Here is a 25,795-nt window from a genome sequence, read left to right on the forward strand (position 1 = left end):
GTCATTGTTGGCAACCGTTAGTGAGTTGTTTCAGTCGTTTTCTAACCTATGAATATGTACACTGTACAACTTCCTTAACACTGAGCTTTGTTTTTTCCGGTTTAACATGAATTCACGTGTGCTATGGTATTATTAAAAGCAGATTATCTGGCACATTCATACAGTTTCAGTTAACTTTATTGCCATCACTTTTCCAAAATTAAATTCTCCACAACTTTTGTTGAAAACTTCGTGCAATTGTCTGGAATTTAGAAAGCAAATTGGGCCAAGTAGATAATAGATTTAAAATTTTACGAAATTACTTCTTTGCTTCTGTGGATGTTCTGGAAAACTGCTGCAGATATACGCCAAGGACATGTTTCATTAAATTCACCATACCAATGACAACAAAAGAAATGGAAATCGTGCTTTACTTTAACCTCATACAGTTTTGCGATGGCTTCATATTAACGAAATTGCTAAATTTCAGGCAAAATCTTTTATTAGCCGTAACTCTGTAACCAAACATTTGCGGACCTATGTTTATATGTACTTTCTTCTGTAGTTTTACTTCTAAAATAACATATTAAAATATTTGCACATCTTCATTAATCACACTGAATAGGTTGATTAAAACGAAGACTTTGGGTATGTCCTCAGTAAACCATTTCCTTAAAATAGCTCCATAAAGAAATAAAACTAGTGTATTCGAGTCTGAAAAAGTGCAGGCATTCAAATTATCTGGCTTGGATCGCTCATGTTGATATTCGCCTGTGATCAAGAGGAGACTCGCAGTTTGTGATCGGGTCCGGACACAGGGCGCACACCAAAAAAGCAACAGAAAGCTGTAAACATTGAGAATTTATGCAGTAGAAATTAGAGATACTGAGATGTGTCGCACTCACCGAGTTGGAGGTATTGATGTCGATGTTGTTTTTCAGATGTTCGAGGACTTTCTCGAGGTTACCGGCGCGAGCCGCCCTCAGGAAGGCAGTGTTGCCATCCGACTGCAATAAAGAAAGAAAAGTGTTTAATTCACTCCCATAATATGAACGACATTGAAAAAAATGTTATTTTAAAAAGTGGAGAACTCAGAAGGGCGAAATATTTCCGTAGCAGTGAGGCACAGCATGCACCTTGTGTTACATACTCCTAAAAGAAAACCTGTAAATTGCAACTTAGCTCAGCTCCTCTTACACTTAATCAGAACTATTTCTGATCTTTAAAGTTGACATTCGTGAATTTAATACGGCTGCAGTGCATATGACGATCATTATTTCATTATTTATTAAGTCATTGGTTTTTATTTTACACAACTCATTGAAATTGTGACGTTTCATTAGTGAATTGCAGAAGTAGTTTGTTGCGCCGAGAGTTAAAAAACAGTGGCTCGTGATATCTGGGATGCACTTATGAGGACTGTTTAATGAGGTGACTCGATACAGTTGTCAGGAATTTGAAGAACCGTGTATATGCCATCAGCTGTATACGATTACTCATTATTTTCTACGATTTCCGTCGTAGAGAGACTTTTCACATGAAGAAAAGAAGCTGTACATTAGATGGATATGCGATTAAACTTTCCATTGGATAAGCTGAAAACTATTAGCGTCATAATATGTATACAGAACCATATATAATAGGCCATGATTTAGATATCAGCACGAAGCTGACTTTACTATGATTAAACAGAACGATCATTAATTCACAGGGTGGTTAATTATTATTTAATTACATTAGTATATTAAATTATGTTATTTAATTATAAACTTTCGCTACTTTAGCCAATGCAGACACAAAACCATCTACCGGACGGGTTCCCAACTTTTACAATGCGCTGCAGGATTTGCGTTGTTGGTAGTGTCATGACTTGCCGTTAGGCGCCGTTACTGGTACAGCGGCATCAGTATTACAGTTGCAGTCAGTCAAATGGGTCTGGGAAAGGTGAGCAAGGCTTTACTTGTGAAGCTGTTTTATCAATACAACAATAACAGTGCTGCTGTTGTTCGCGAGCATCGACACATTGAAGGAATACGGAGAGGTCCTCTTTCAACACAGGGACTGAAGAACATGATTCGGAAGTTTGAATTAGCTGACGATTTGGGCAGTTGCCCCAAAAATTGATGAAGTTACTGTTGCCATGGCTGAGAATGCTGGCTGATCTTCAAGCAGTGCACGAACTGCGTCACCTCAGCTGAACGTTCCATGGTCCACCGTTCGAAAAGTACGGCGAACAATTGTGAAATGGTATCCCTAGTTCAGTTACAGGCTGTTGTGGTTGCAGATAATCATCATACTGAGCAAAGTATGTAACCCGGAACGTAAACATGGTGCGCAATTAACAAATATTACCCTCTCACATATGAATTAAAATGTGTTCCTTTTCAATGGTCTATTCAGTATTCCTCTTCCGCATGTTTCCACAATATTTCATTCTCCTACAGTCACTCATTTTTCACGGAGGTCTTCTCAAGCAGCGAAAGTTTAAATGTAACCATCCTGTACTAATACGAAACTAAAGCGATGCCGAAACTTAGAAGTGCACTCGAGCGAGGGAAGAGTTATTGTACGGCGACTGGCGCTGTGGAGGAGTAGAAAAGGTAAGCAGGTTTGTGGGTTAACGTCCCATCTACGACAGTGTCATTGAAAACGAAGAACAGGTCAGCTAAATATCCGAATCTGAAATAAGATTCCTGTTTTAGTAAGTACCTATCTAAGTCTGATTGATAGATTGCATCCTTTTCTTAAGAAAATAATAATATTTGTGGGAATATCAGTAGCTTAAGGTGCTCTCTTTACTTAAGACCTATGGAATAACGACAATGACCAATCCACGGCATGCTGTTACAATACAGGGTGTCCCAGATCTTTTGGTTCAAACTAAAACAGGTGATACTAGGTCCACAGCTGATTATATTAAGATACTGAACCAACGGTCGGAAATGCATATTTATTGTGTAATGGACATACACAGCTTATACCGCATAACAACAACGTACTTCATAGTTCAAAAATGGCTCTGAGCACTATGGGACTTAACAGCTGTGGTCATCAGTCCCCTAGAACTTAGAACTACTTAAACCTAACTAACCTAAAGACATCACACATATCCATGCCCGAGGCAGGATTCGAACCTGCGACCGTAGCAGTCGCGCGGTTCCGGACTGAGCGCCTAGAACCGCTCGACCACCGCGGCCGGCTACTTCATAGTAATTGCTCAAAGTGACGACCGTCAGTCGCAACGGCGCATGAATTTCTGCGACACTTTCTCAAAGATTCCTGGTGTCTGTTGTACCAGGAGAAAGGCACCTTGAATCCTAGCAAGCAGGACTTCATCTGTTTCTAGGGGAGGGGGGTTGATAGAGCAATGTCTTAACGTAACCCCTGAGGAAAAAGGCTATAGGAGTGAGATTCGGCGATCGCGCTGGCCATGGGATAGGACCTCCCCTTCAAATAAAACGATAAGGGTAAGTGTTGTTCAGGCGCTCGTGGACATTAACATCGAAGTGAGCTGATGCACAGTCGTGTTGAAACCACGCCCTTTCATGGACAACCGAGCGTACTGTCTCCAAGATCTGTTGCACCACATCTCGCAGGAATACCAAGTAACATGAACCAGTCAAATTGGGAGGTAGCAAAGAACGTCCTATTACGTCACCTTGGACAATGCATCCCCATAGTTGCTGGTAGCCACCGATGTGGGTGGTGTGGGGATTGTCCTCACTCAACACATGGCTTTTTGCGGCTGTTAGAAACACCATCCATGAACATTAGAAACTTTATGAAGTTTGGGACTACAGAACTGCACTGGATAATCCTCTGACGGAAGTGAACGCGGGGCTCAAAATCCGTTGGTCTCAGTGCTTGCAGATGTTCTTTATGACAGAGGTGTAATACCTCTTCCCCCAGTACTCTCCACACTGCATCCTACGACCTGTGCGTCTCACGAGCATGTTGACGGGTGCTTACTGCTGGCCGGTCGGCCACACGATCCCACACCATCTCCTCAAAGTCTGATGTTCGGACATGTCCTTGGCGACAACCTTGACCTGATCTCTATGTAGTGAATGACTCCATCTCCCGTAAGTTGGTATCCACGGAGATAAACTGCTTCCATTTAGTATGATACCTGTTGTAAAAGCATTCTCTGTACACTCGTGCTGCTTTAAAGGCACTACATCCTGCCGCATTGTACATTAAATAGATGTCTGTCAACTCTCGTGACAAGTAACGTTCCATCTTTGACTACAGGTCATGTATTGTACACAGTAACACACCTTACCATGGACAACTGACACAGGGATAGTGGAGTTCGTGTGGCACAGATTAATGCGCCGGTGCGATGCATGCGGTCGCCACATGACACACGTGCTATGAAAAAGTTGTATGCAGTATGATTGGTGGTCAGGGGTGTACGCTGCTTTTCACCCGCTGCTTGTTTCAGTGTACAACAGACAATCGCGATCTTTGCGACACTGCGGCAGAACTGCATGCGCCATTACAATACATGCATTGTGGCAGGCGATCGTAGCTTCGAACAATTACTATGAGCTACGTTGTTGTTATACGATGTACGCTGTGTATGTCCATAACACAATAAATATGCATTTCTGGCCATTGTTTCCCTGTTTCAATATCATCGGTTGTGGACCCACTGTCACGTGTTTCAATTTGATCCAAAAGGTTTGAGACAGTTTGAGTAGTATGTGTTGATGTAGATCGGTAGAGAAGGGGAATCTACACATCAAGGTTTGGATCGCTAGACAATATTACATAGGAGAATGAGATTATCACATTCATGATCTACATATATGACGGACTGTACATAGGATCCTTAGGGTGTATTAACTGCAGTTTCTCGAGATGTGTTTGGGAGGATGTAATCGGTCGAAAAGGTGTTTTGTAAACCGTTTATTCCGTGTATGATGAATCGCATTTCCTTAAGATTCTGTCAAGGAACCACAGTAAGGTATGTGCTTCTCCTCAAGTTCTATTATGTAATCATTCTACATTAAGATATTATTTGCGTGTTACTCATTCCAATAGCTTACTACAAATAACGTTCTTCGTGCATTTCGCTACAGCCTTCTAACGGTGTAACCCTCCTGTAGCATTGTTTTCGACTATATCCAATCACATACTCTACAAGCCAATGTGCAGCGCAGGGAGGAGACTATCATCTATTTTCTTTCCTATTCTATTCAGACAGATTGACAGAGGGAAAATCATAGTCTACATGCCTTTGCACATGCCCTAATCCCTCGTATGATCTTTATGCTGGGTATACGATGGTAGTGAACTTGTTTATGGAATCATTCAACTTTAGATTGCTTCGGATGGTTACTTCTAAATATTTTAAGATCAAAGCTAGCAGGGCCACAATCAAAATAAAAGGTATCTGAAAAATGACACAACACTAATCTAACATTAGTAATAAAACGACTCGAGGGAAGAGGACTTACCACATGTCAGCAGCTTTTCAATGTATATTCTTAGGTACAGAACTAGAGTTTCTAGCACTTTCGGGAACTAATGGATGCTTATCAATTTGCACCACACTTGAAGCACGTAGCAAGGACATATTGTAAATGTCGCTAGGTAATACGAAGAATGGATAGCACAAATTCTGTGTAATATCTGTATCAACTGTGTTAACAATCTCCTCTCGTTTTGCAGGTATATTATTAAGCCTACAGATAGACAGACGTTAACTGGAGACGAATTCTGTCTTATACAAGACACCGTTTCAAAGGCCGGCCTGAGTGGCCGTGCGGTTCTAGGCGCTACAAACTGGAACCGAGCGACCGCTACGGTCGCAGGTTCGAATCCTGCCTCGAGCATGGATGTGTGTGATGTCCTTAGGTTAGTTAGGTTTAATTAGTTCTAAGTTCTAGGCGACTGATGACCTCAGAAGTTAAGTCGCATAGTGCTCAGAGCCATTTGAACCGTTTCAAAGCTTTGGTTTACCCAGCCTTGTTTTAGCACTTTATCTGCTATCTTTAGTGAAAGTTGTTATTTTCTTTCTGAAAAATTATTGTTGCATGTTAACCTCTTGTGTAGGTTATAAGAAATTTTGGCTCAAAAGTATTTACAAATTTTGTAAAAGGAGACATTATTAAACGTCAAGTATTTTACATATCGTCTGCATACAGTATAAAGTTAAGGCTCTATCACTTAGTTTATGATTTATATGTGGTTCATTTACGATGTGTTTAAAGGGTATTGTTTTGTACTAAATTTGGAAACTATGCGAATATTATATACATTCGTTTACATATCTTACATGGCACTATTAAATATATATGCTGGAAGCTGTAAATGAACCATACATTCTACAAATTGTCATCTGGAAACAATGAAATGTTGCTTTTTAAAATTTTTCTGTTTATTGTTCATTTCAGACTGGGACTCGCTACATATCGAGTTATTTAGCGTGTTACTTACGGTTTTTGATGTCATTGTGATTTTTTCCCTCGCTTGTGTCGTGTTACCATACTTATTTTTTTGCTGTTGTCGTTACACACGCATGCTGTATAATTTGTCTGCCAAACACAGATTTTTGGTCGCCATTTCATGTGTTGTGTCTCTGTGGTGTTCATTTGTTTCGTTTCCGTTTTGTATAGGGTGAGGCACGAAAATTTAAAGTGTTGTTGACGTTTGAGATGTTTAGTGTGTGTGTGTGTGTGTGTGTGTGTGTGTGTGCAATAATTTTTTTTTTTAGGAGGGGGGGGGGGCGTTATTTATATACTTCCTCTATCGTCGCGTAAAGGGTTTTATAGCACAGTGATGTGTATTTGTTTAGTATTTTATTTCCTTGGAGTACGATTTTTAGAAGTGATAATTTTTGTATTGTTAATTTATGGGCTAGGCTGTTACTAGAGTTAAGAATTTTTAAATGAGTTTCAATGTTTGTTGGTTGATGATTCCGTAACATTAGGTGTTCAGAAAATGTTGGGTGGGAGCTATTGCTTTACAGTGGTCTCATATGTTCTGTGTATCACATTCTAAACTTTCTGCACGTTAGGCCCATGTATTTAGACCGACAGAAACTGCAGGTTAAGTCCGTCAGAGGAGAGTACGAAAGCGAAATCTGAATCGAAATAATATATCCAGAGTGCAAAAGGCGGTGGTTGTAACAAAGTTAGGGAGAGATTTTCATCAGTGACTGGCATGGGTGTTGGTTAGGTGTATTGTGGCAAACGCTCTGTTCTCCTGTCTTACAGATCCGCCACTACACATCTGAAGGCCCATGTCTGCAAATTACTACGAAGTGTAATTTCTGAAGCATTAGCAGTTTCAGTAAAATCTGCAGTAAAATTAAAAACCTGCATAGAAATGTGCGCGAGAGGCTTTCGTCCGTATACATTAACATTAGGTGTAGGATTTTGCGTTTTACATCAGGAGCTTGTAAATGTCGGTTCAGAATTTGGAGATGTAGATGTTTCCAACACTTTTCCTCATCTTACGATAGTAGTACGAAACACTGAAAGACACGCTGATGAAATACGAGCGAGTATGATGTCCAGCATTACTCGGGAATTCAGGACATGGGCGTGAATGCATGTTCATGTACAGCGGATATATGGACCGACAGATATCGGAAAATGTGTTACCTGTCTAGTACTGTGGACTTTGCTTGTCAAGATACGGCACTGCGAAATATGGCTCTGGTGATAAATAACTTTTCTGAGGAGAAAAAAAAAACTATAGGGAATTTATTAAGAACTATATCGAGGAAACATTATTCAAATTGTTAGGAATAAATCTCCAGCATTTTAATAAGACTTCATTTGTCACTGACGAAAGCACTAATGAATGCAAGGCACTGCAATTCTTTCAGCATTATGCATGCATCACGCATGTTTTGAATCCAGTCCTGAAATACATGTTAGATGACGGTTAGTTAATAAATGGACTGGGAGTAGTTTATTCCAAGAACTATGCTGCTAAAGTTAGTGGCCCTTTCATGAAGAAAGCCTGGTGACCTGAATTCGATATAGAGAAGTTTGACGCAAGAAACGTTCAGTAAGTGTGCCAGCTTGTTTAGAATGCTACAGTATGCATTAAGGCACTATGACAAAGTCGTGGAACTGCTTCCAGAGAGAGGTGTGTCTCTGAAAGACTTACTGATTACGACAACACTGCAAAAGAATTCTTGACATTTTTAGAGCCGTTCGATCAGAGATGCAACAGGAATACTGGAGAAGTTCACAACAGTGCAGTTTGTTTTGTTACTGGTGGACAAACTGAAAAGTGATTGTAATATAAGACGCAAAGACACAGAAGTGCATACGTTTAGATTACTGTAGACACGCTGCGTGTCCAGCAAAAGAAAACTGCGCCTAATTGCAAAACGCCACTTTCAGTGTCACCGGTATTTTGGCAGTACACTACGATGTTCGCATTATCATCTATTAACTGTGAGTACTAAGAGTGCTGAATCATCGCTGTCTCCATCTCGTATATGGGGAAGTCGAAATCCCGGCGTTGCACAGAATAGTAACAATTCTGTGGTCGCCCTTCCGATTATTGGAAATGATATTTGTTTGTGACAGAGATGAGACGTAAAGTACTGTGCGTCAGATGTGTGATGAAGTATCAGGTTCTGATAAGCCAGAACAACAAAAATCAGTGCGGTTTGGAAGCGAACTTGATGCGGAACGAGTAGATACAATGCAATTAAGCCGCCGGCACACGGACCGTGCTGTCGATCGTTAACGTTGAGTGTGCCAAGTTCATCGTGCTGCTGAACGCTCAGGAATATGGTATGTGAACCCGAACGTGGATCGCAACGCATTCTAGCGGCCGATGTGTGATGTGTCTAGATCGTAAATCACACTGTTTACTCAACAGGCGCGCGTAAAATTCCCACGTTAGCTCAATCAAACCGCACGTTTCTTCGGTTGTTCACATCCTAGTCACGTTGTTCTATATGTATAATACACAAATAAAGACTTCAATATCGATGTACTTGTTTTAAGACAAAAAGGAAAGTACTATGTCCATTCAATAACGGCACAGGCTTAGAAAAGTCCCTTACAAACAGTGCGACACAAATTTGCAATAGTTCTCCACATAAGATAAACACTATTTTATCTTTCCCGCATTTTAGTAAAACCCTAAGGTCCTTCTTACTTTATCACTGTTCCTATCCAGTAGCAGAATTTACAACATGTAAATTACGAAACTCAAAAGCAAAATGAACAAAATATCTCTATACAAGTAGCGCAACCTGTCCTGTAGATTAAACCACTCGAACAAACTCACTGCCGCTATCTTCAAATGACACTCTCATAATACGCAAGTTACAATAATTCTTTTCCCACGAATATGATGTCTCTCATTATTTTATTGCAACAAATGGTTCAGATGGCTCTGAGCACTATGGGACTTAACATCTTAGGTCATCAGTCCCCTAGAACTTAGAACTACTTAAACCTGACTAACCTAAGGACATCACACACATCCATGCCCGAGGCAGGATTCGAACCTGCGACCGTAGCAGTCCCGCGGTTCCGGACTTTAGCGCAGAGAACCGCACGGTCACCGCGGCCGGCTATTGCAACAAATCACGCAGTTAACAACGGGTTTTCGAGCGATTCTCAAGTTGCTGGTGCTCAGAAACGACAAATATACGTATAGGCATGAACTGAATTCCAGCTCAATGCTGGAGACGGCGTGCATGTGACGTAGGTGGCGTTGTGCCATCTGATTGGTCAACGGTCAGACGCAGTCGGGCTGCCTCCACCCTCCCCTCCATGGGCGCCTAGTTCGACCACAGCCCGCTTCGAGCGTTCGTACTCCGGGAAGCCATGACGGAGCGCAGCGCGCTCGAGCGAATACGAGCGAGCGAAACCCCCAATTTGCATACCGCTTATAAGAATATACACTGAAGAGTCAAAGAAACTGGTACACCTAGGTAATATCGTGTAGGGCCCCCGCGAGCACGTGAAAGCGCCTGCCGCAATACGACGTGGGATGAACTCGACTAATGTCTGAAGTAGTGCTGGAGGGAACTGACATCATGAATCTAGCAGGTCTGTCCATAATGACGGGGTGGAGACCTCTTTTGAACAGCGCGTTGATAGGGATCTCAGATATGCTCAATACTGTTCGTGTCTGGGGAGTTTGGTGGCCAGCGGAAGTGTCTAAACTCAGAAGAGAGTTCCTGGAGCCACTCTGTAGCAATTCTGGACGTGTGGGGTGTCGCATTGTCCTGCTGTAATTGTCCAAGTCCGTAGGAATGCACAATGGACATGAATGGATGAAGGTGATCAGCCAGGATGCTTACGTACGTGTCACCTGTCAGAGTCGTATCTAGAAGTATCAGACGGCCGCGGTGGCCGAGCGGTTCTAGGCGCTTCAGTCTGGAACCACATAGCTGCTGCGGTCGCAGGTTCGAATCCTGACTCGGGCATGGATGTGTGTGATGTCCTTAGGTTAGTTAGGTTTAAGTAGTTCGAAGTTCCAGGGGACTGATGACCTCCGATGTTAAGTCCTATAGTGCTCAGAACCATTTGAACCATTTTTTAGAAATATCAGGGATCCCATATCACACCAACTACACACGCTCCACACCATTACAGAGCCTCCACCAATTTCAATAGTCCCCTGCTGACATGCAGGGATCACAGATTCATGAGGTTTTCTCCACACCTGTACACGTCCATCCGCTCGATACAATTTGAAACGAGACTCGTCGGGCCAGGCAACATGTTTCCAATCATCAACAGTCCAGTGTCGGTGGTGGCGGGACCAGGCGAGGCGTAAAGCTTTGTGTCGTCCAGTCATCAAGGGTACACGAGTGGGCCTTCGGCTCCGAAAGCCCATACCGATGTTTCGTTGAATGGTTCGCACGCTGACACTTGTTGATGGCCTAGCATTGAAATCTGCAGAAATTTGCGGAAGTGTTGCACTTCTGTCACGCTGAACGATTCTCTCCAGTCGTCGTTGGTCCCGTTTTTTCAGGATCTTTATTAAGCTCTAGCGATGTCGGAGATTTGATGTTTGTTCCCGGTACACTTGTGAAATGATCGAACGGGAAAATCCCTACTTCATCGCTACCTCGGAGATGCTGTGTCCATCGCTCATGCGCCGACTACAACACCATGTTCAAACTCACTTAAATTGTGATAATCTCCCATTGTAGCAGCAGAAACCGATCTAACAACTGCGCCAGACACTTGCTGTCTTAGATACTGTAGGTGCTGCCTACCGCAGCGCCGTATTCGTCCTATTTACGAGTACATGTCCCTGTATTTGAATACGCATGCCTATACCAGTTCCTTCGGCGCTTCAGTGTATCACCGTCGCAAGTACATGTGATGAAAAGTGAGAGCAGGGTATATGTCGCATAGACCTCTTACGGAAATAAAAAACAACAAATAAACAGATGTGAACTTTGTTACAACAAAGGATTTAAAGAGTCATAACTTCCAAAACGAAACGCAAGAGTCATGACTAGATCTCGGATTTTAGGTAAAAACCTATTTTGTTCCTCATTAAGTAAAGGCAATAAAAGTTGTACATGCACGAATTACGCCAGTTTATGATCGAAACCGCTAGTTTTATACCACCTAAAAATACCTAATTTCAGGTTAGTATCTGACTGTACCTAAATTTTAAAAATCAAATTAAATAAAAATTTTTATAACTAACATTCTCTCGTGGTCTTCCCATGTAAGAATTACGCAAATATTTCATCTAAAATTGTAATTTTACAGTACCTAAAATACCTACTTTCATGTTAGAACCTGACTATAGCTAATTTTTAAAAATCCTGAAAATGCGTAATTTCATGTTTGAACCTGACTGTATCTAATTTTTAAAAATCCAGTCAAATAAAATTTGTATGACTAAAACTACTCTTCTGCTCTTCCCGGCTATTTAGAAAACAGTAATTGAATGATAACTGGTTTGTCTGCATGTGTGAACGCCAATAGTGAGTCAGATGACGACAGATACGCTATGCTGTTCCAGCCCGTCCTGCTCAGCAGAGCGTTGTGCTGTGAACCGTCAAATGGGGCGGCAGGGCCCGGAGTAGCCTTGTGATCTGCCTCCGCCGCCTTCCTGCCCTGTGCGACAGCCTGTTTTAAAATACCTGCACAGTCTTCATTCAGCCGGTCATCGTGCTGCTTGGGTGTGGTGAAATATTTTACAGCGACAGGGTATCTGTGACAAGTCAAAGATGCCGAAAGTAGCCAGCTCCAAATCATCTCATGTTTCTCTGCAGACGGAAGAATTATTCACTGCAGTGTGTGCAACAAAGACGTAAGTAAAACGTTAGCCTTATATCTGCTATGCCCACTCAGAGAACAGTGATGGCCGGCCGCGGTGGTCGTGCGGTTCTAGGCGCTCCAGTCCGGAGCCGCGCTGCTGCTACGGTCGCAGGTTCGAATCCTGCCTCGGGCATGGATGTGTGTGATGTCCTTAGGTTAGTTGGGTTTAATTAGTTCTAAGTTCTAGGGGACTGATGACCGCAGCAGTTGAGTCCCATAGTGCTCAGAGCCATTTGAACCATTTTTGAACAGTGATGCCACTGTTTTTCCCGAGTTAATTTGGACCAGACACATGTGAATGCAAAAATATTGCTTCTAAACCCTTAAATTAGGTTAATTTTGTTCAGTACATCTCGTCTGTAATTTATTCCACAAAGCGTTTCTCATTTCTTTTTGTTTTTAGGTATGTTCTTGACAGTCGTCGCTTTTAACTCAGTATTTTGCAGGGATTAAACACCAGGCAAATTTAAAAAATAAATCAAACTTGAAATAAACGTTTGTAACTAAACCAAATACAACAAACAAAATCGAATTTCATCTTTACCTCTGTCGAGCCTTTGCTGTAGCAAACATAACATTCAATGCAGTTGAAAATAGCCAGTTCAAAAAGTTTTCTAGAGAAACATTGTCACCCCAGCATTCCATCAGAATCCACACAGAGAAAGAACTATTTAGATACTTTATATGAAAATACATTGAGCAGGACAAAGGAAGATACAGGCTATTCATACATGCGGATCTCTGTCGATGAAACAACTGATCGGCAAGGTCGATATGAGGCTAATTTGATTGTTGGAAAGTTAAATCCTGACACTCGCTCCGTACGTCATCTGATCTGCAGCAAGGAGCTAAAAAAAACTAACCAGCAAACAATTGCTCACTTTGTTAATAAAGCCCCCAAATTACTTTTCCGCAACAGTCTAGATGAAAGTAAAGTACTAGTAATCTACACTGATGCAGCCGCATACATGATTGCTGCTGCTTGCTCCATATCACATGCCTTGCCCATGCGATGAATCGTGTAGCTGAGACGATATGTCTCCGATTTCCACATGTAAAAAGCTAGTTTCAACGGTTAAAAAGGTTTTTATTAAAGCGCCTACAAGAATCCAGTTATTTCGAGAGAAACTTCCGAACGTACCACTTCCACCAGCACCCATGCTAACTCGTTCCACCACCAGAACCCATACTTGCTCGCTGGAGAAGGCTAGGCCGTGGAACATTACAGCCAGCATTTGAAAGAGATTAAGAACATTGTTCTTAAATTACGGGAGAAGGCAGTGAGCTTTACTTCAGCTAAAGATTTTCTAAAGGAGCCAACAGTTTCCAAAGACATTATATACATAAGATCTCGTTGTGCATTTTTGGTCCCTATTATTAAAGCTCTGGAGTGTTCAGGGAAACCAGTCTACAGGCAACTGTGGTTCATAGTAGAGTAGACAGAAAAAATCAACTAGGTCCCAGGTTCTATTGGTATGAAAGTTAGTGAGAAACTAAAGGCAGTGCTCCGAAAAGACCAGGACTGACCACCCCTTGCACAGTAGCTGACATCAGATAACTCAACAGAACATGAGTGTGCGGTCCCATTGTGCCAAATACTATCATTTAAATATGCTCCGGTGACATCTGTTGACGTGAAACGCTCATTCTCGGCATATAAGGTGCTATTAACAGACAAGAGATGCAGTTTCTCAACGAAAAATCTGGAGAAAAATGTTAGTTATTTACCGTGTCTGTAATTATGTACATGGACAATAATATAATGTGGATTTTTGTCAGTCTATTTATCTTTCTAGACAATAAAATCTCAGATTTTGGTCACCTATTTTCTGATTATTATAACCCATTTTTGTAAGTGATAGAACCTGTTGTAGGTGCCTAATTTAAGATTTTTAGAACCTAAAAGTCCGAGGACTAGTGATGACATGTGATACTTGTGTAGAAGACATAGGAGATGTGAACCTCTGGAGGTCCCTTCCTTGTACCTCGCTGTTGCAAACGGACGTTACACCACGAAAGATACACAGATTTGAATAAAGCTAGCAGACACGTCAACGACCGGCCGGACAACTCATAATTTTGTGAAAAAAGGCACGAAGGAGATTCTCCTTCACAATTCAATACTGTGTCTACATAACCTGGACGGCGTTGCTATTCAAATGCACTCGTTATTGTACATCTTGAACTTGGACCGTTCACTGGTTCTATTTTGCTTCTCTTTCCATAGTTCAATACACCTTCTTCCTGTTTTCATGCTTGATCTATGTTCAGTTTTTTATGCGCTATCTACTGGGCCATGTTACCACTAAATCTGAGTCTGCTGGGATGGGGAGTTTCCCTTGTTAGTGTCTGCTGATTTGTTGTGTGTTGTGTTGTATCTGTCTTTGTTTGCTTGTGTGTGTGCGTGTGTGTGTTTCATGATTGTGTGTTACCTGTTTTTGTATTTTGTTGTTTATCTTATCCACTGTTTTTTCACCATACCCGTTATCCTGTGCTATTTCCTTTATTGTATTTAGTTTTTCTGTGTTGTCATATTTGTTCATACGTTCTCTGTTCAGTCTGTGTAGTGAGTTTCGGAAACGGGCTTCTTTATGGGTTACGGGATGATTGGGTTGGTTCTGAATGATTGTGATGGTGATTGTGGATTTCCTACACACTGTGAATTCATGTTTGTTGTTTCTCTAGTGTTTTGTGAAGACTAAGAAACTGAGCCTGTCATTTTTTTGTGTTTGGCTCAAGTGGTTCAAATGGCTCTGAGCACTATGGGACTTAACATCTGAGGTCATCAGTCCCCCAAAACTTAGAACTACTTAAACCTAACTAATCTAAGGACATCACACACATCCATGCCCGAGGCAGGATTCGAACCTGCGACCGTGGCGGTCGCGCGGTTTCAGACTGAAGCGCCTAGAACTGCTCGGTCAAACCGGCTGGCTCTTTTTGTGTTACATGGTGAACCGTACTTGTGCATGGATAGTGTTACGTCATGGTGAAGTTCTTTTATATGAGTGTATGATTCATCTACTAGGCAAATTATGTCGTCCACATGGTGGTACGAATATTTTATTTTGCACTGCTTCGGTTTAACAATTTTGTCAGGCGTTTGAATTCCTGTGTGATTCATGAATATGTGAGCTAGGAGGCTATTGACTGGGGATCCGTGAGAATACAACTTGTTGTTTAATGTGAAGCAGTTTTGTTCTGTGATGGGCTTTAGTATGGCTAACATTTCTCTCTCTCTCTCTCTCTCTCTCTCTCTCACACACACACACACACACACACACACACACATACACACACACACACACACGTTAAATATCTCATACGTCAATAAAACTAATTTGCGTGACACACACCCCGAACAAACACGAACCGAAAGAAATGAACACCACATAGACATAATAACACGTGAAACAGCGGCAGAAACTCTGTGCTTGACAGACAAATTATACAAAAAGAGTGTAATAACAGCAAAATAAATAAGCATGTTAACAAGACACAAGCAAGGGAAAAAAGCGCAATATCAAAAACCGTAAGTAACACGCTATACAATGCGATGTATAGCGAGTCCCAATCTGAAATGAACAATAAACAGAAAAATAAATAACGTTTCGTTGTTCGCAGATGACAAGCTGTAGAATGTATGGTTTATTTTCAGCTACGAGAATACATATTTAATGGCGCCATGTAGGGTGTGTTAACGAATGTGTATGTTGCAGCATCAACGTAATTTCCAAATATAGTACAAAACAAAAATGTTTCAACATATCGTAAATGAACCACGTATAATGCATAAACTTAGTGACATATCTTAACTCCGCACAGTATGCAGTCTATATGTAAAATATTTGACAGTTAATAATCGCTCCTTTTGCAAATGCAAATACTTTTGAGGAGAAATATCATATAACCTACACAATACGTTAACATGTAACAATTTTTCAGAAGGAAAAATCAACAAGAATTCCACTGAAGATAGCACATACTGTATAGTACTGGAACATGTTTGGGTAAAAACAACACTGTAAAACGGTTTCTTGCATAAGGCAGAGTTTCTTAGCAAGCCTGGAAATAAGAAGAACCACAACATCTAAAAGCCGATAAGACAAAAAATGGTTCAAATGGCTCTGAGCACTATGGGACTTAACTTCTGAGGTCATCAGTCCCCTAGAACTTAGAACTACTTAAACCTAACTAACCTAAGTACATCACACACATCCATGACCGAGGCAGGATTCGAACCTGCGACCGCAGCGGTCGCACGGTTCCAGACTGTAGAGCCTAGAACCGCTCGGCCACTTCGGCCGGCTCCGGTAAGACAGAAAAGTTTATACGCTCTTCTCAGTTTTGATTATCAGAGATGTGTACTTCTTCACCAGACAACTTTTGTGTGTTGTTATTACTCCAGTAGGTCCTTACAGTGGTTTATACTCGAAATCTTTAATAGCCGATGGTTTAAGTCTGCTCGACAAAGTGGTTGCTATAGGTATTATCGATGCATTATATAATATTTTAACAAGGTGCTGGACTGAGAAGAATAAGTTTCTCCAGCTAGCTATAATGTAGCACCTGTGTATAATACCTGTGTCATCTTTGTCAACAATCTCGCAGGTTCGAATCCTGCCTCGGGCATGGATGTGTGTGATGTCCTTAGGTTAGTTAGGTTTAAGTAGTTCTAAGTTCTAGGCGACTGATGACCTCAGAAGTTAAGTCGCATAGTGCTCAGAGCCATTTGATCCAATTGACATCGAATGAATTTACCAGGATAATTCTGAACGGCTCCAGAAGTAAACTGTCGGTCACATAGTTGCCAAACGTATTCTACAATGTTGCCAATTCTTCAATAGACTAGTGACGAGCAGAATAGCCTTGCTCAGCCAGTGTACTCGTATTTCACGAACTAACTTCGAAGACATCGTGGCACTTGCCGCCACCACTTTCCCTGGGAGCCGAAGTATCTAAAATATACGCCAATGAGGTTTATTAGCATTTCTGTTACTATGATTTGTGACTAAAGTATAGTTACGAATAATATCCAGATGCTCCAACTGCACGTCCTACATGATAAGTAAGGAGCAGACAAATTATTTGGGTGGATCTCCTCTCCAGTAGCTGTCGAAACTATTTTTGTTTTTCTGCGTTAAGGGCACTTAAAAAAAATTCACTAGAAGCGTATCGCCCTTCCTAACATCACCAGAGGCTGTTAACATTACGTGTAAATACAGTAACATTCATTGCAATAATTCCTTATGAATGCTTTCATTGGCACGACCTCTAAAGTTCATAATAACACAAGTGAAAAGACAACATAACATTGATTACAAAACGTGAGCATCCACAAAGAAATTTTTGTAAGCCGCGAATAACATATAGTTTCAAATTAGAAAAGCAAACCGTGCAAGGACATCTTCGCAATGCTCGAAAAATAACTCTGAAAAGCTGTGAAGAAAATGAAACAGGTGGATAATTGCAGTGCAAGTTCGATTCACGCCTTTGATAACATGAAAGGAGGAACAGTTGAGAATGTGAAACAAGGAAGGAAAAGTGCCAATAGTGATGTCTCGAGAATGTCGTTCTTAAACAAAGCTGTCATTCTGTAAAAACCGAAGGGACAAGAAGTGTCGTCTACTTGTAAAGATTACAGTAGATACTTTATCAATAAAAGTGAAAAGTGCATGATGAATGTTTCAGTTTTTAGACAACCTGTGGCCAACAGGAAACACTATAACAAGAAGAGGATGGCCTATATGCGCGTCGGACGAATTTCTATTCAGTAGCTTGCAATTGGCACATTTTTCTAGTAGTTTATTTCCCACTTGCTTTACGCTAACGACGCCTCTGGGCTATCACAAATTCATTTGAGACTTACCGAAGCGTAATCTTAAAACAGACTGCTATGACAAATATTACGGTACTTGCGGCCGACTATGACCCACTGGACATCGCTTAAGTAATTTCATTTCATCTTCAAGGCCATTGGAAAAACTTAATAACGCTTTCAAGATAGACCCTGCACCCTCCACTAAATCTCTTGATTCAATTGCCTATCATCTCTCGCTTGTGTAAAAAGTTGAGAGACAGAAGCACAAACAGACATGGCGACCGGACACCTTACTCTTGACAACACCGTAGAACAACTACAACAACCGAACATTGACAAGGCAACAAATTTTATATGAAATCAGGTTGGGAAAATAAATTAAACATTTAGAGATCAATCCTAAATAATTTCTTCTTTTAGTATCGCGTTTTGAAATCGGCCACATGAAATTTAAAAACGGCAAATACGTGTCATTGTAGATCTCCTTTGGACGCTTAATTTGATTATTCGACGTCGCAGAGGGGAGTGTCCACCACCGGATAACATCGTAATCCTAGTCCTGGTGCGACTCAACAGCCAGCCTGAATGCGGTTTTAGGTGGTTTTTCATATCGAGGTAGCTAAATGCCGATACTGACGTCACGTCTGAGATACATGCTACGCAAACAATTAGAAAACGTTTTCACATTTGAATATGAGATTTACTGTATCAGCAGACAGTTAGAGTATACAAATTCCGACCTAGGGATAGTGGCGGCGTCAGTAAGGGCATCCGGCGCCAATTATCACTACCATTTGGGAAAACCCATATAAAAATGCCGACAGCATAGAGAAACGGGAACAGGGAAGTAAGAAGAAAATTTTAAATTAAGTACAAATTTATAACTGACGTATTCTGCTTGAAGGAATTGAGTTAGCTTCAAAACAGTGTATCAATTAAAATTTATGGCTTTTTTCCTGTGATTGTATTAACACAGCATGAAAACAAGTTGTGTACTAAGTATTTTGAAAGCTCTTCGGTGTTTACAGATGGTAGCTAAACCTCTTAAATATTTTTTTCAATAATGCTATAATCTTCAAATTTGAGAATTTCTGGAACAAGGGGACCGTACAAACTTCTCCTCACCGATTGAATTCATATTGACAGGGTGTATAGGGCACGATTAGGAGTCACATATGTAAACAAGAAGCTGCAAGTCAACCGTTTTCGAGAAAATCGAGTCTGAAAATCTTATGCGTGCCCATATACTTCGTATGGTCGGTAATGCTCAAGAGTCAGCAGCCGAGCGAATAATCGCTTAGCGGCATCAGCTCGAGCTCTCTGGATCGAATCTCGCTGTCGCTTCTTTTTTTTATTCCCACGCAATCCTAACAAGAAATTTATTATGACAGTGGAAATTATCGCTATTTAATTATTCGTTTATTAATTTTATAGTCTTTATCCTGAAAAAAGAACGAATTATTTTTTTCGTAAGGAAACTGGAAATAAAAATGGATACGTGTGAACGTACAACAAAATCGGTATAGTCATTTTATTTATATTATTATAGTGATCGTATAAATAAGGGAAACATTTATTGTGACATACAGCACATGTAATGAACGCCGAAGTTGCTTGTGCATCGTTCTCTCAATGTTCCTATTGCAAAACAAACTTGGTTTACGTTCGTAAACGGTTGTCGGTTGTAATGGGAAATACTTCAAAAACTTTAGAGAAAAATTAGATTTGTCAGGGTAAACATTATGAAAATAATAAATGATTCAGTACATGTTGATGATTTACACAGTCGTAATACATATGTTGTTAGAATTATGTAGGGATGAAAAAAAAAGACCCCGTGGCGATTTTCCGAATGAAAAGCTCGCATTTTTCATACTAAGCGCTTACTCACATGGCTGCGGACTGTTTTATATTAAAATTTTCAAACTCGATTTTCTGGAAAACAGGTGGGAGTTGCTACTTCCTGTTTACATGTGTTGAAGTCCTAGTCGCACCGTAGTTGCCCTGTCAATGCGAATGAAGTCGTGAAGTCGAGGAGAGGAAGTTCGTACGGCTCTCTTGTAAGTTCCACTAGTTTGTTATTCTTAATAATGAATGAATTAGTGTTGCACACAGTGCGAAAAATATAAGGTATTCATTGAGTACATGGAGAGTTATTCTGAGCAGCCATTTTCAGCTAAAAAAACACAGGTGAGGAGAAAACCACCGGCTCGACGTGCTGTCACATATCCTGAAAAGGAATGCAGTTGCCAATGTTGTGCTGTTTGCATTCAGAATAAAACCAAAAACAAAAACCTCGCCAATCTCTCTAACTCAGTTCAGTTACTTCAAAAATTAAAATCCGGAGACAATAGCTCTAAATTTCGAAGAACAGTTTCCAATGGGTGACTGCTATTAGTCATTGAGGTATATTTCCAGATAAATGAAGTTAACTGGCATGGTAACATTGTTTTCTTTTTGATACTTTTTATTCGGATTACACTGACTATTTCCATCTTACTTTCACGGATTAAGTCACAAACCCATGTTGTTGTTGGCCTATCAAACACCTACTGAGATTTTTGGATATTGACGAAATTTCCTACAGTGAGGGTGAAATGAAATTAATACCTCCGATCCACAGTGCATTATTTAAATTTTTATTATGTACCAAGTTTACTAGTTACTTGCCCCTGCATTATTAATAAGTGGTGTGATAGCGTGTTAAAAACAATTGCGTTTTCTGTGAACAACAATCTATGAACACCTCCTAATGCAATTTTACATTTTAGACCGATTTCTCCGATTTTTTTAAATTGTCAGCAAAGGCGCACATGAAACTGAACAATCACCACAATGCCTTATTTAAACTGCTGTGTACTAAGGCTAAAACGTACTGCGTTATTAATGAGCGACAACGCAACAACTCAAAAACAATTGCATTTTCTGTAAGCATTCACAACATATGATTGGCTCCCAATGTAATTTGCATTTGTTACAGTGTTTTCTCCTACTTTTCAATGTTGTCAACTGAAGACACGCGTAAAAAATCGGCCTCACCAATTAGAACACTGCAGCAAATATGTAGCACGTGTACTAGAAACTTGCCCCTGCATTATTAATGAGTAACACCACGTGTGGCCTAGGACGGACCAATCAGGCTCGACTGAGCGCTCTGCCAGTGCTGCCTTCAGTCGCGGTGTGGAGGGGTATGTGATCAGCACGCCACTTTCCCAGACATTGTCGGGTCTAATGGGTCGAGTAGCTGCCCAGTTGACTTCATGAGGCAGAATGCACAACGCATCAGTCCTTCCACCGAGGAAAAATCCCTGTCAGTCTGGGAAGCGAACCCAAACGCCCCGCACGGCAGTCAACCGCGCTGAGCAGTATGCAGAGGCAGCAGGCAATGAGTAACGTCATGGTAAGTATCAGAAAAAAAGGTATTTTCTGCAACCGCTTCAATTTTTGAACACCTGCCATCGTTATTTACATCATTTTGACCTATTTTCCCACAGTATTCCAGAGACCCATATAAATACGATACTGAACAATTAGTACACTGCAACAAAAATACTTACCAAGTCACATGCACCTCCACTACTGGCCATTAAAATTGCTACACCACGAAGATGACGTGCTACAGACGCGAAATTTAACCGACAGGAAGAAGATGCTGTGATATGCAAATGATTAGCTTTTCAGAGCATTCACACAAGGTTGGCGCCGGTGGCGACACCTACAACGTGCTGACATGAGGAAAGTTTCCAACCGATTTCTCATACACAAACAGCAGTTGGCCGGCGTTGCCTGGTGAAACGTTGTTGCGATGCCTCATGTAAGGAGGGGAAATTCGTACCATCACGTTTCCGACTTTAATAAAGGTCGGATTGCAGCCTATCGCGATTGCGGTTTATCGTATCGCGACATTGCTGCTCGTGTTGGTCGAGATCCAATGACTGTTACCAGAACATAGAATCGGTGGGTTCAGGAGGGCATCTTATCCGCATGGCTGTAATGTATCGTGCAGCCACGTGTCGATCCCTGAGTCAACAGATGGGGATGTTTGCAAGAGAACAACCATCTGCACGAACAGTTCGGCGACGTTTGCAGCAGCATGGACTATAAGCTCGGAGACCACGGCTGCGGTTACCCTTGACGCTGCATCACAGACAGAAGCGCCTGCGATGGTGCACTCAACGACGAACCTGGGTGTACGAAAGGCAAAACATCATTTTTTCAGATGAATCCAGGTTCTGTTTACAGCATCATGATGGTCGCATCCGTGTTTGGCGACATCGTTGTGAACGCACATTGGAAGCGTGTATTCGTCATCGCCATACTGGCGTGTGATGGTATGTGGTGCCATTGGTTACACGTCTCGGTCACCTCTTGTTCGCATTGACGGCACTTTGAACAGTGGACGTTACATTTCAGATGTGTTACGACCCGTGGCTCTACCCTTCATTCGATCCCTACGAAACCCTACATTTCAGCAGGATAATGCACGACCGCATGTTGCAGGTCCTGTATGGGCCTTTCTGGATACAGAAAATGTTCGACTGCTGCCCTGGCCAGCATATTCCCCATGTCTCTCACCAATTGAAAACGTCAGGTCAATGGTGACCGAGCAACTGGCTCGTCACAATACGCCAGTCACTACGCTTGATGAACTGTGGTATCGTGTTGAAGCTGCATGGGCAGCTGTTCCTGTACACGCCATCCAAGCTCTGTTTGACTCAATACCCAGGCGTATCAAGGCCGTTATTATGGCCAGAGGTGGTTGTTTTTGGTACTGATTTCTCAGGATCTATGTACCCAAATTTCGTGAAAATGTAATCACATGTCAGTTCTAGTATAATATATTTGTCCAATGAATACCCGTTTATCATCTGCATTTCTTCTTGGTGTAGCAATTTTAATAGCCAGTAGTGTACGTATATTACCTGTCCAGGACCTACCATCGGCATACGACTGCCAGTACCGACCCTGCCCTGGGGAAGTACTAGCACGCGCTACCACTCGCAGCCCTCGTGGCTTGCTCCTGCCACTTTGTACCACAACCACGAGGTAACTCTGAATTCTTTCTGCTTGGTGAGCGACTTCCCTAAAACCCTTGGACGTAAAATGTGATAACAAATGGTCAGGATGCCAGCAACGCCTAGGTTTACGAATAACACTAGTCCGCTGGTGAAAGCAAAGTTGCTCGGTAACACAGACACCTATAGATGTATTTTACGCATTAAGCAGAGGAGAATGCAAGCTGTATTAAATGCACTAATTTTTTTTTTACTACATACCTGTAATTCGCGATATTATCTCCAGAAATGAAGTGTTATTAACATTTCAATACTAGCAAAGTACATCTGTGCAGTAAAAGTTTTTTACTGAACTCGACTGTACAAAAAAACGTTTTGAGGCATGGATAACGACAGTTACGCGGTATAAGGGAAGATCGAAGGGTTTGTTTGAGAGCCTTACTGCAGCGTATATGAGATATAGCGCGAATCGAATGTCGTTATACAAAGTGATTCAGGCGCCCCTCCTGATCCGTTTTATGCAACCCACATTACGTCTGTATCAGGAACGGTGTCCATACAGGCGACAGCCACGTAATCGATAATAGTTCTTTGAGTTCTGGGCGACTGTTATCAAACGGAATAATACTGCAACAAAATAAAAGGGGAGATCAAAGAGTTTGTTTGAGAGCCTTACTGCAGCGTATATGCGATATAGCGCGAATCGGATGCGGTTATACAAAGTGATTCAGCCGCCCCTCCTGATTCGTTTTATGCAACCCGCATTACGTCTGTATCAGGAACGGTATCCATAAACGCGACAGCCACGTAATCGATATCAGTTCTCTCTCTGAGTTCTGGGCGACTGTTATCAAACGGAATGATACTGCAAAAAAATACAAGTGAGGATTGACCATGAATTACACGGTATTTTTGACCAAGATATATCTTAATTCTGTCATACTTATTAAAGTGTCTCCAAACTTTTCTTTGTGTAATTAGCGGTACTCTCATCCAGGTTTTGGATGTCTATGTAAATTTATTCCGTTTATAGTACTTCACCTTTCATAATGGTTCAGAAATATTGCCTTATGTTTCACCATTTGAAACAACGGAATTAACAGGAGATATCAAAATGGAAAGCGTGGAAGTAACAACTTTCCAGTATATAACCCAATGAAAAGATTAATATAAGACTCGCCGCATTAATTTGCTGAAGTAGTTTCACAAACAAAAGTTGTGCAATACGTCTCAGATATCTTCGTATACTTTACCAGTTATTCTGCGACATTTTAACAGTGTGCTTCACACCTCCAGAGGAAACTGGCGAACAGCTTGTTCTGTCATATGGGGTAGCATAAAATGACATCGGAAGGGGCAGCTGATCATCCTGTATATGAATCTTTCCATTTTGTTACATAGTGGGAAGTTGTTACTTCCATACGTCCCATTTTGATATCTCCTGTTAATTTCGTTGTTTCCAATGGTGAAACAGACTTCATAAGGCAACGTTTCTGAACCATTTACGAAAAATGTACTATAAACGGAATAAACTTAGATACACATCCAAAACTTGTAGAACAACACCGCTAATTACACAAAGAAATATTGGAGACACTTGTATAAGTATGGCAGAATTATGGTACAGCTTGCTCAAAAATACCGTGTAGCTCATGGCCAATCCTCAATTGGATTTTTCACAGTATGATTTCGTTTGCTAACAGTCCACCAAAGCTCTGAGAGCGAACTGACATCGATTACGTGGCCGTCTTCTGTGTGGATACGGTTCCTGATACGGAAGTAATGCGGGTTGCATAAAACGGGTCGGCAGGGGTAGCTGAATCACGCTGTATAAGCACCGACATTAGGGCAAAGGATTAATGAGACATTCATTTCTTTCCGACATGAGTGCGATTAATGCGAAATTGTGACCAATGGCGATGTTCTTATCAAATGCACGAAAACAGGAACAAAGTGCTGTTATTCTTTTCTTGACTGCCAAGTAAGAAACGCTGGTAGACAACCACCAGAGAATGAAGACTATGCGTGTCGAAAACCATCATTTTGGAATGGGGCACCAAGTTCCACGTCGGATGCTGCTGCTTCATAATTATGCATGTCCCGATGTCGAAAATGTCATAACGAAAAAGTTACACCAACTAAAGTGGAAGACACTCGAGCACTCGTCCTATAGTTCTAATATACCCGCCGGTTAGCCGAGAACGCTAACGCGCTGCTTCCTGGACTCGGGTAGGCGCGCCAGCCCCGGATCGAATCCGCCCGGCGGATTAACGACGAGGCCAGCCTGGATGTGGTTTATAGGCGGTTTTCCACGTCCCGCTAGGTGAATACCGGGCTGGTTCCCACGTCCCGCCTCAGTTACACGCCTCGCAGACTTGCGAAAAACGCTAGCACTGTAACTCAGTGTGTTCGGTCAGAGGGTTAGCTGCCCTCTGTAATAAAAAACTGAGTTAATGGATCAACGACGAACTAAAATGGGTGTCTTGCGACGTCCGCCCCGAGCAGATAAAACGAACAAAAACGAACAAAATGAGATTAATAAAAAAAAGTCTCCCCATACCATTATCATGCCTTTAGTCCCTTAAAAAAAGCCTCGAAGACTCGACGATTCCTGTCAGATGACGATGTGCAACAGGTAGTTATAGACATCTTAACGCAGCAGGACACCGTGTTTTACAAAAATGGTTCAAATGGCTCTGAGC

General features: G+C 41.5%; 1 protein-coding gene across 1 annotated transcript in view; it reads right to left on the minus strand.

Annotated features, from left to right (window-relative positions):
• LOC126471256 (ankyrin-3-like) overlaps positions 1-25,795 on the minus strand; it is a 636,759-nt gene that overhangs the window by 437,021 nt on the left and 173,943 nt on the right. Inside the window, exon 2 of the mRNA XM_050099375.1 lies at positions 885-986. Coding sequence (XP_049955332.1) covers positions 885-986 — 102 coding nt within the window. The remainder of the gene's footprint in view (positions 1-884; positions 987-25,795) is intronic.

This window comes from Schistocerca serialis, chromosome 3 (assembly GCF_023864345.2).
Source record: "Schistocerca serialis cubense isolate TAMUIC-IGC-003099 chromosome 3, iqSchSeri2.2, whole genome shotgun sequence".
Taxonomy (NCBI): domain Eukaryota; kingdom Metazoa; phylum Arthropoda; class Insecta; order Orthoptera; family Acrididae; genus Schistocerca; species Schistocerca serialis.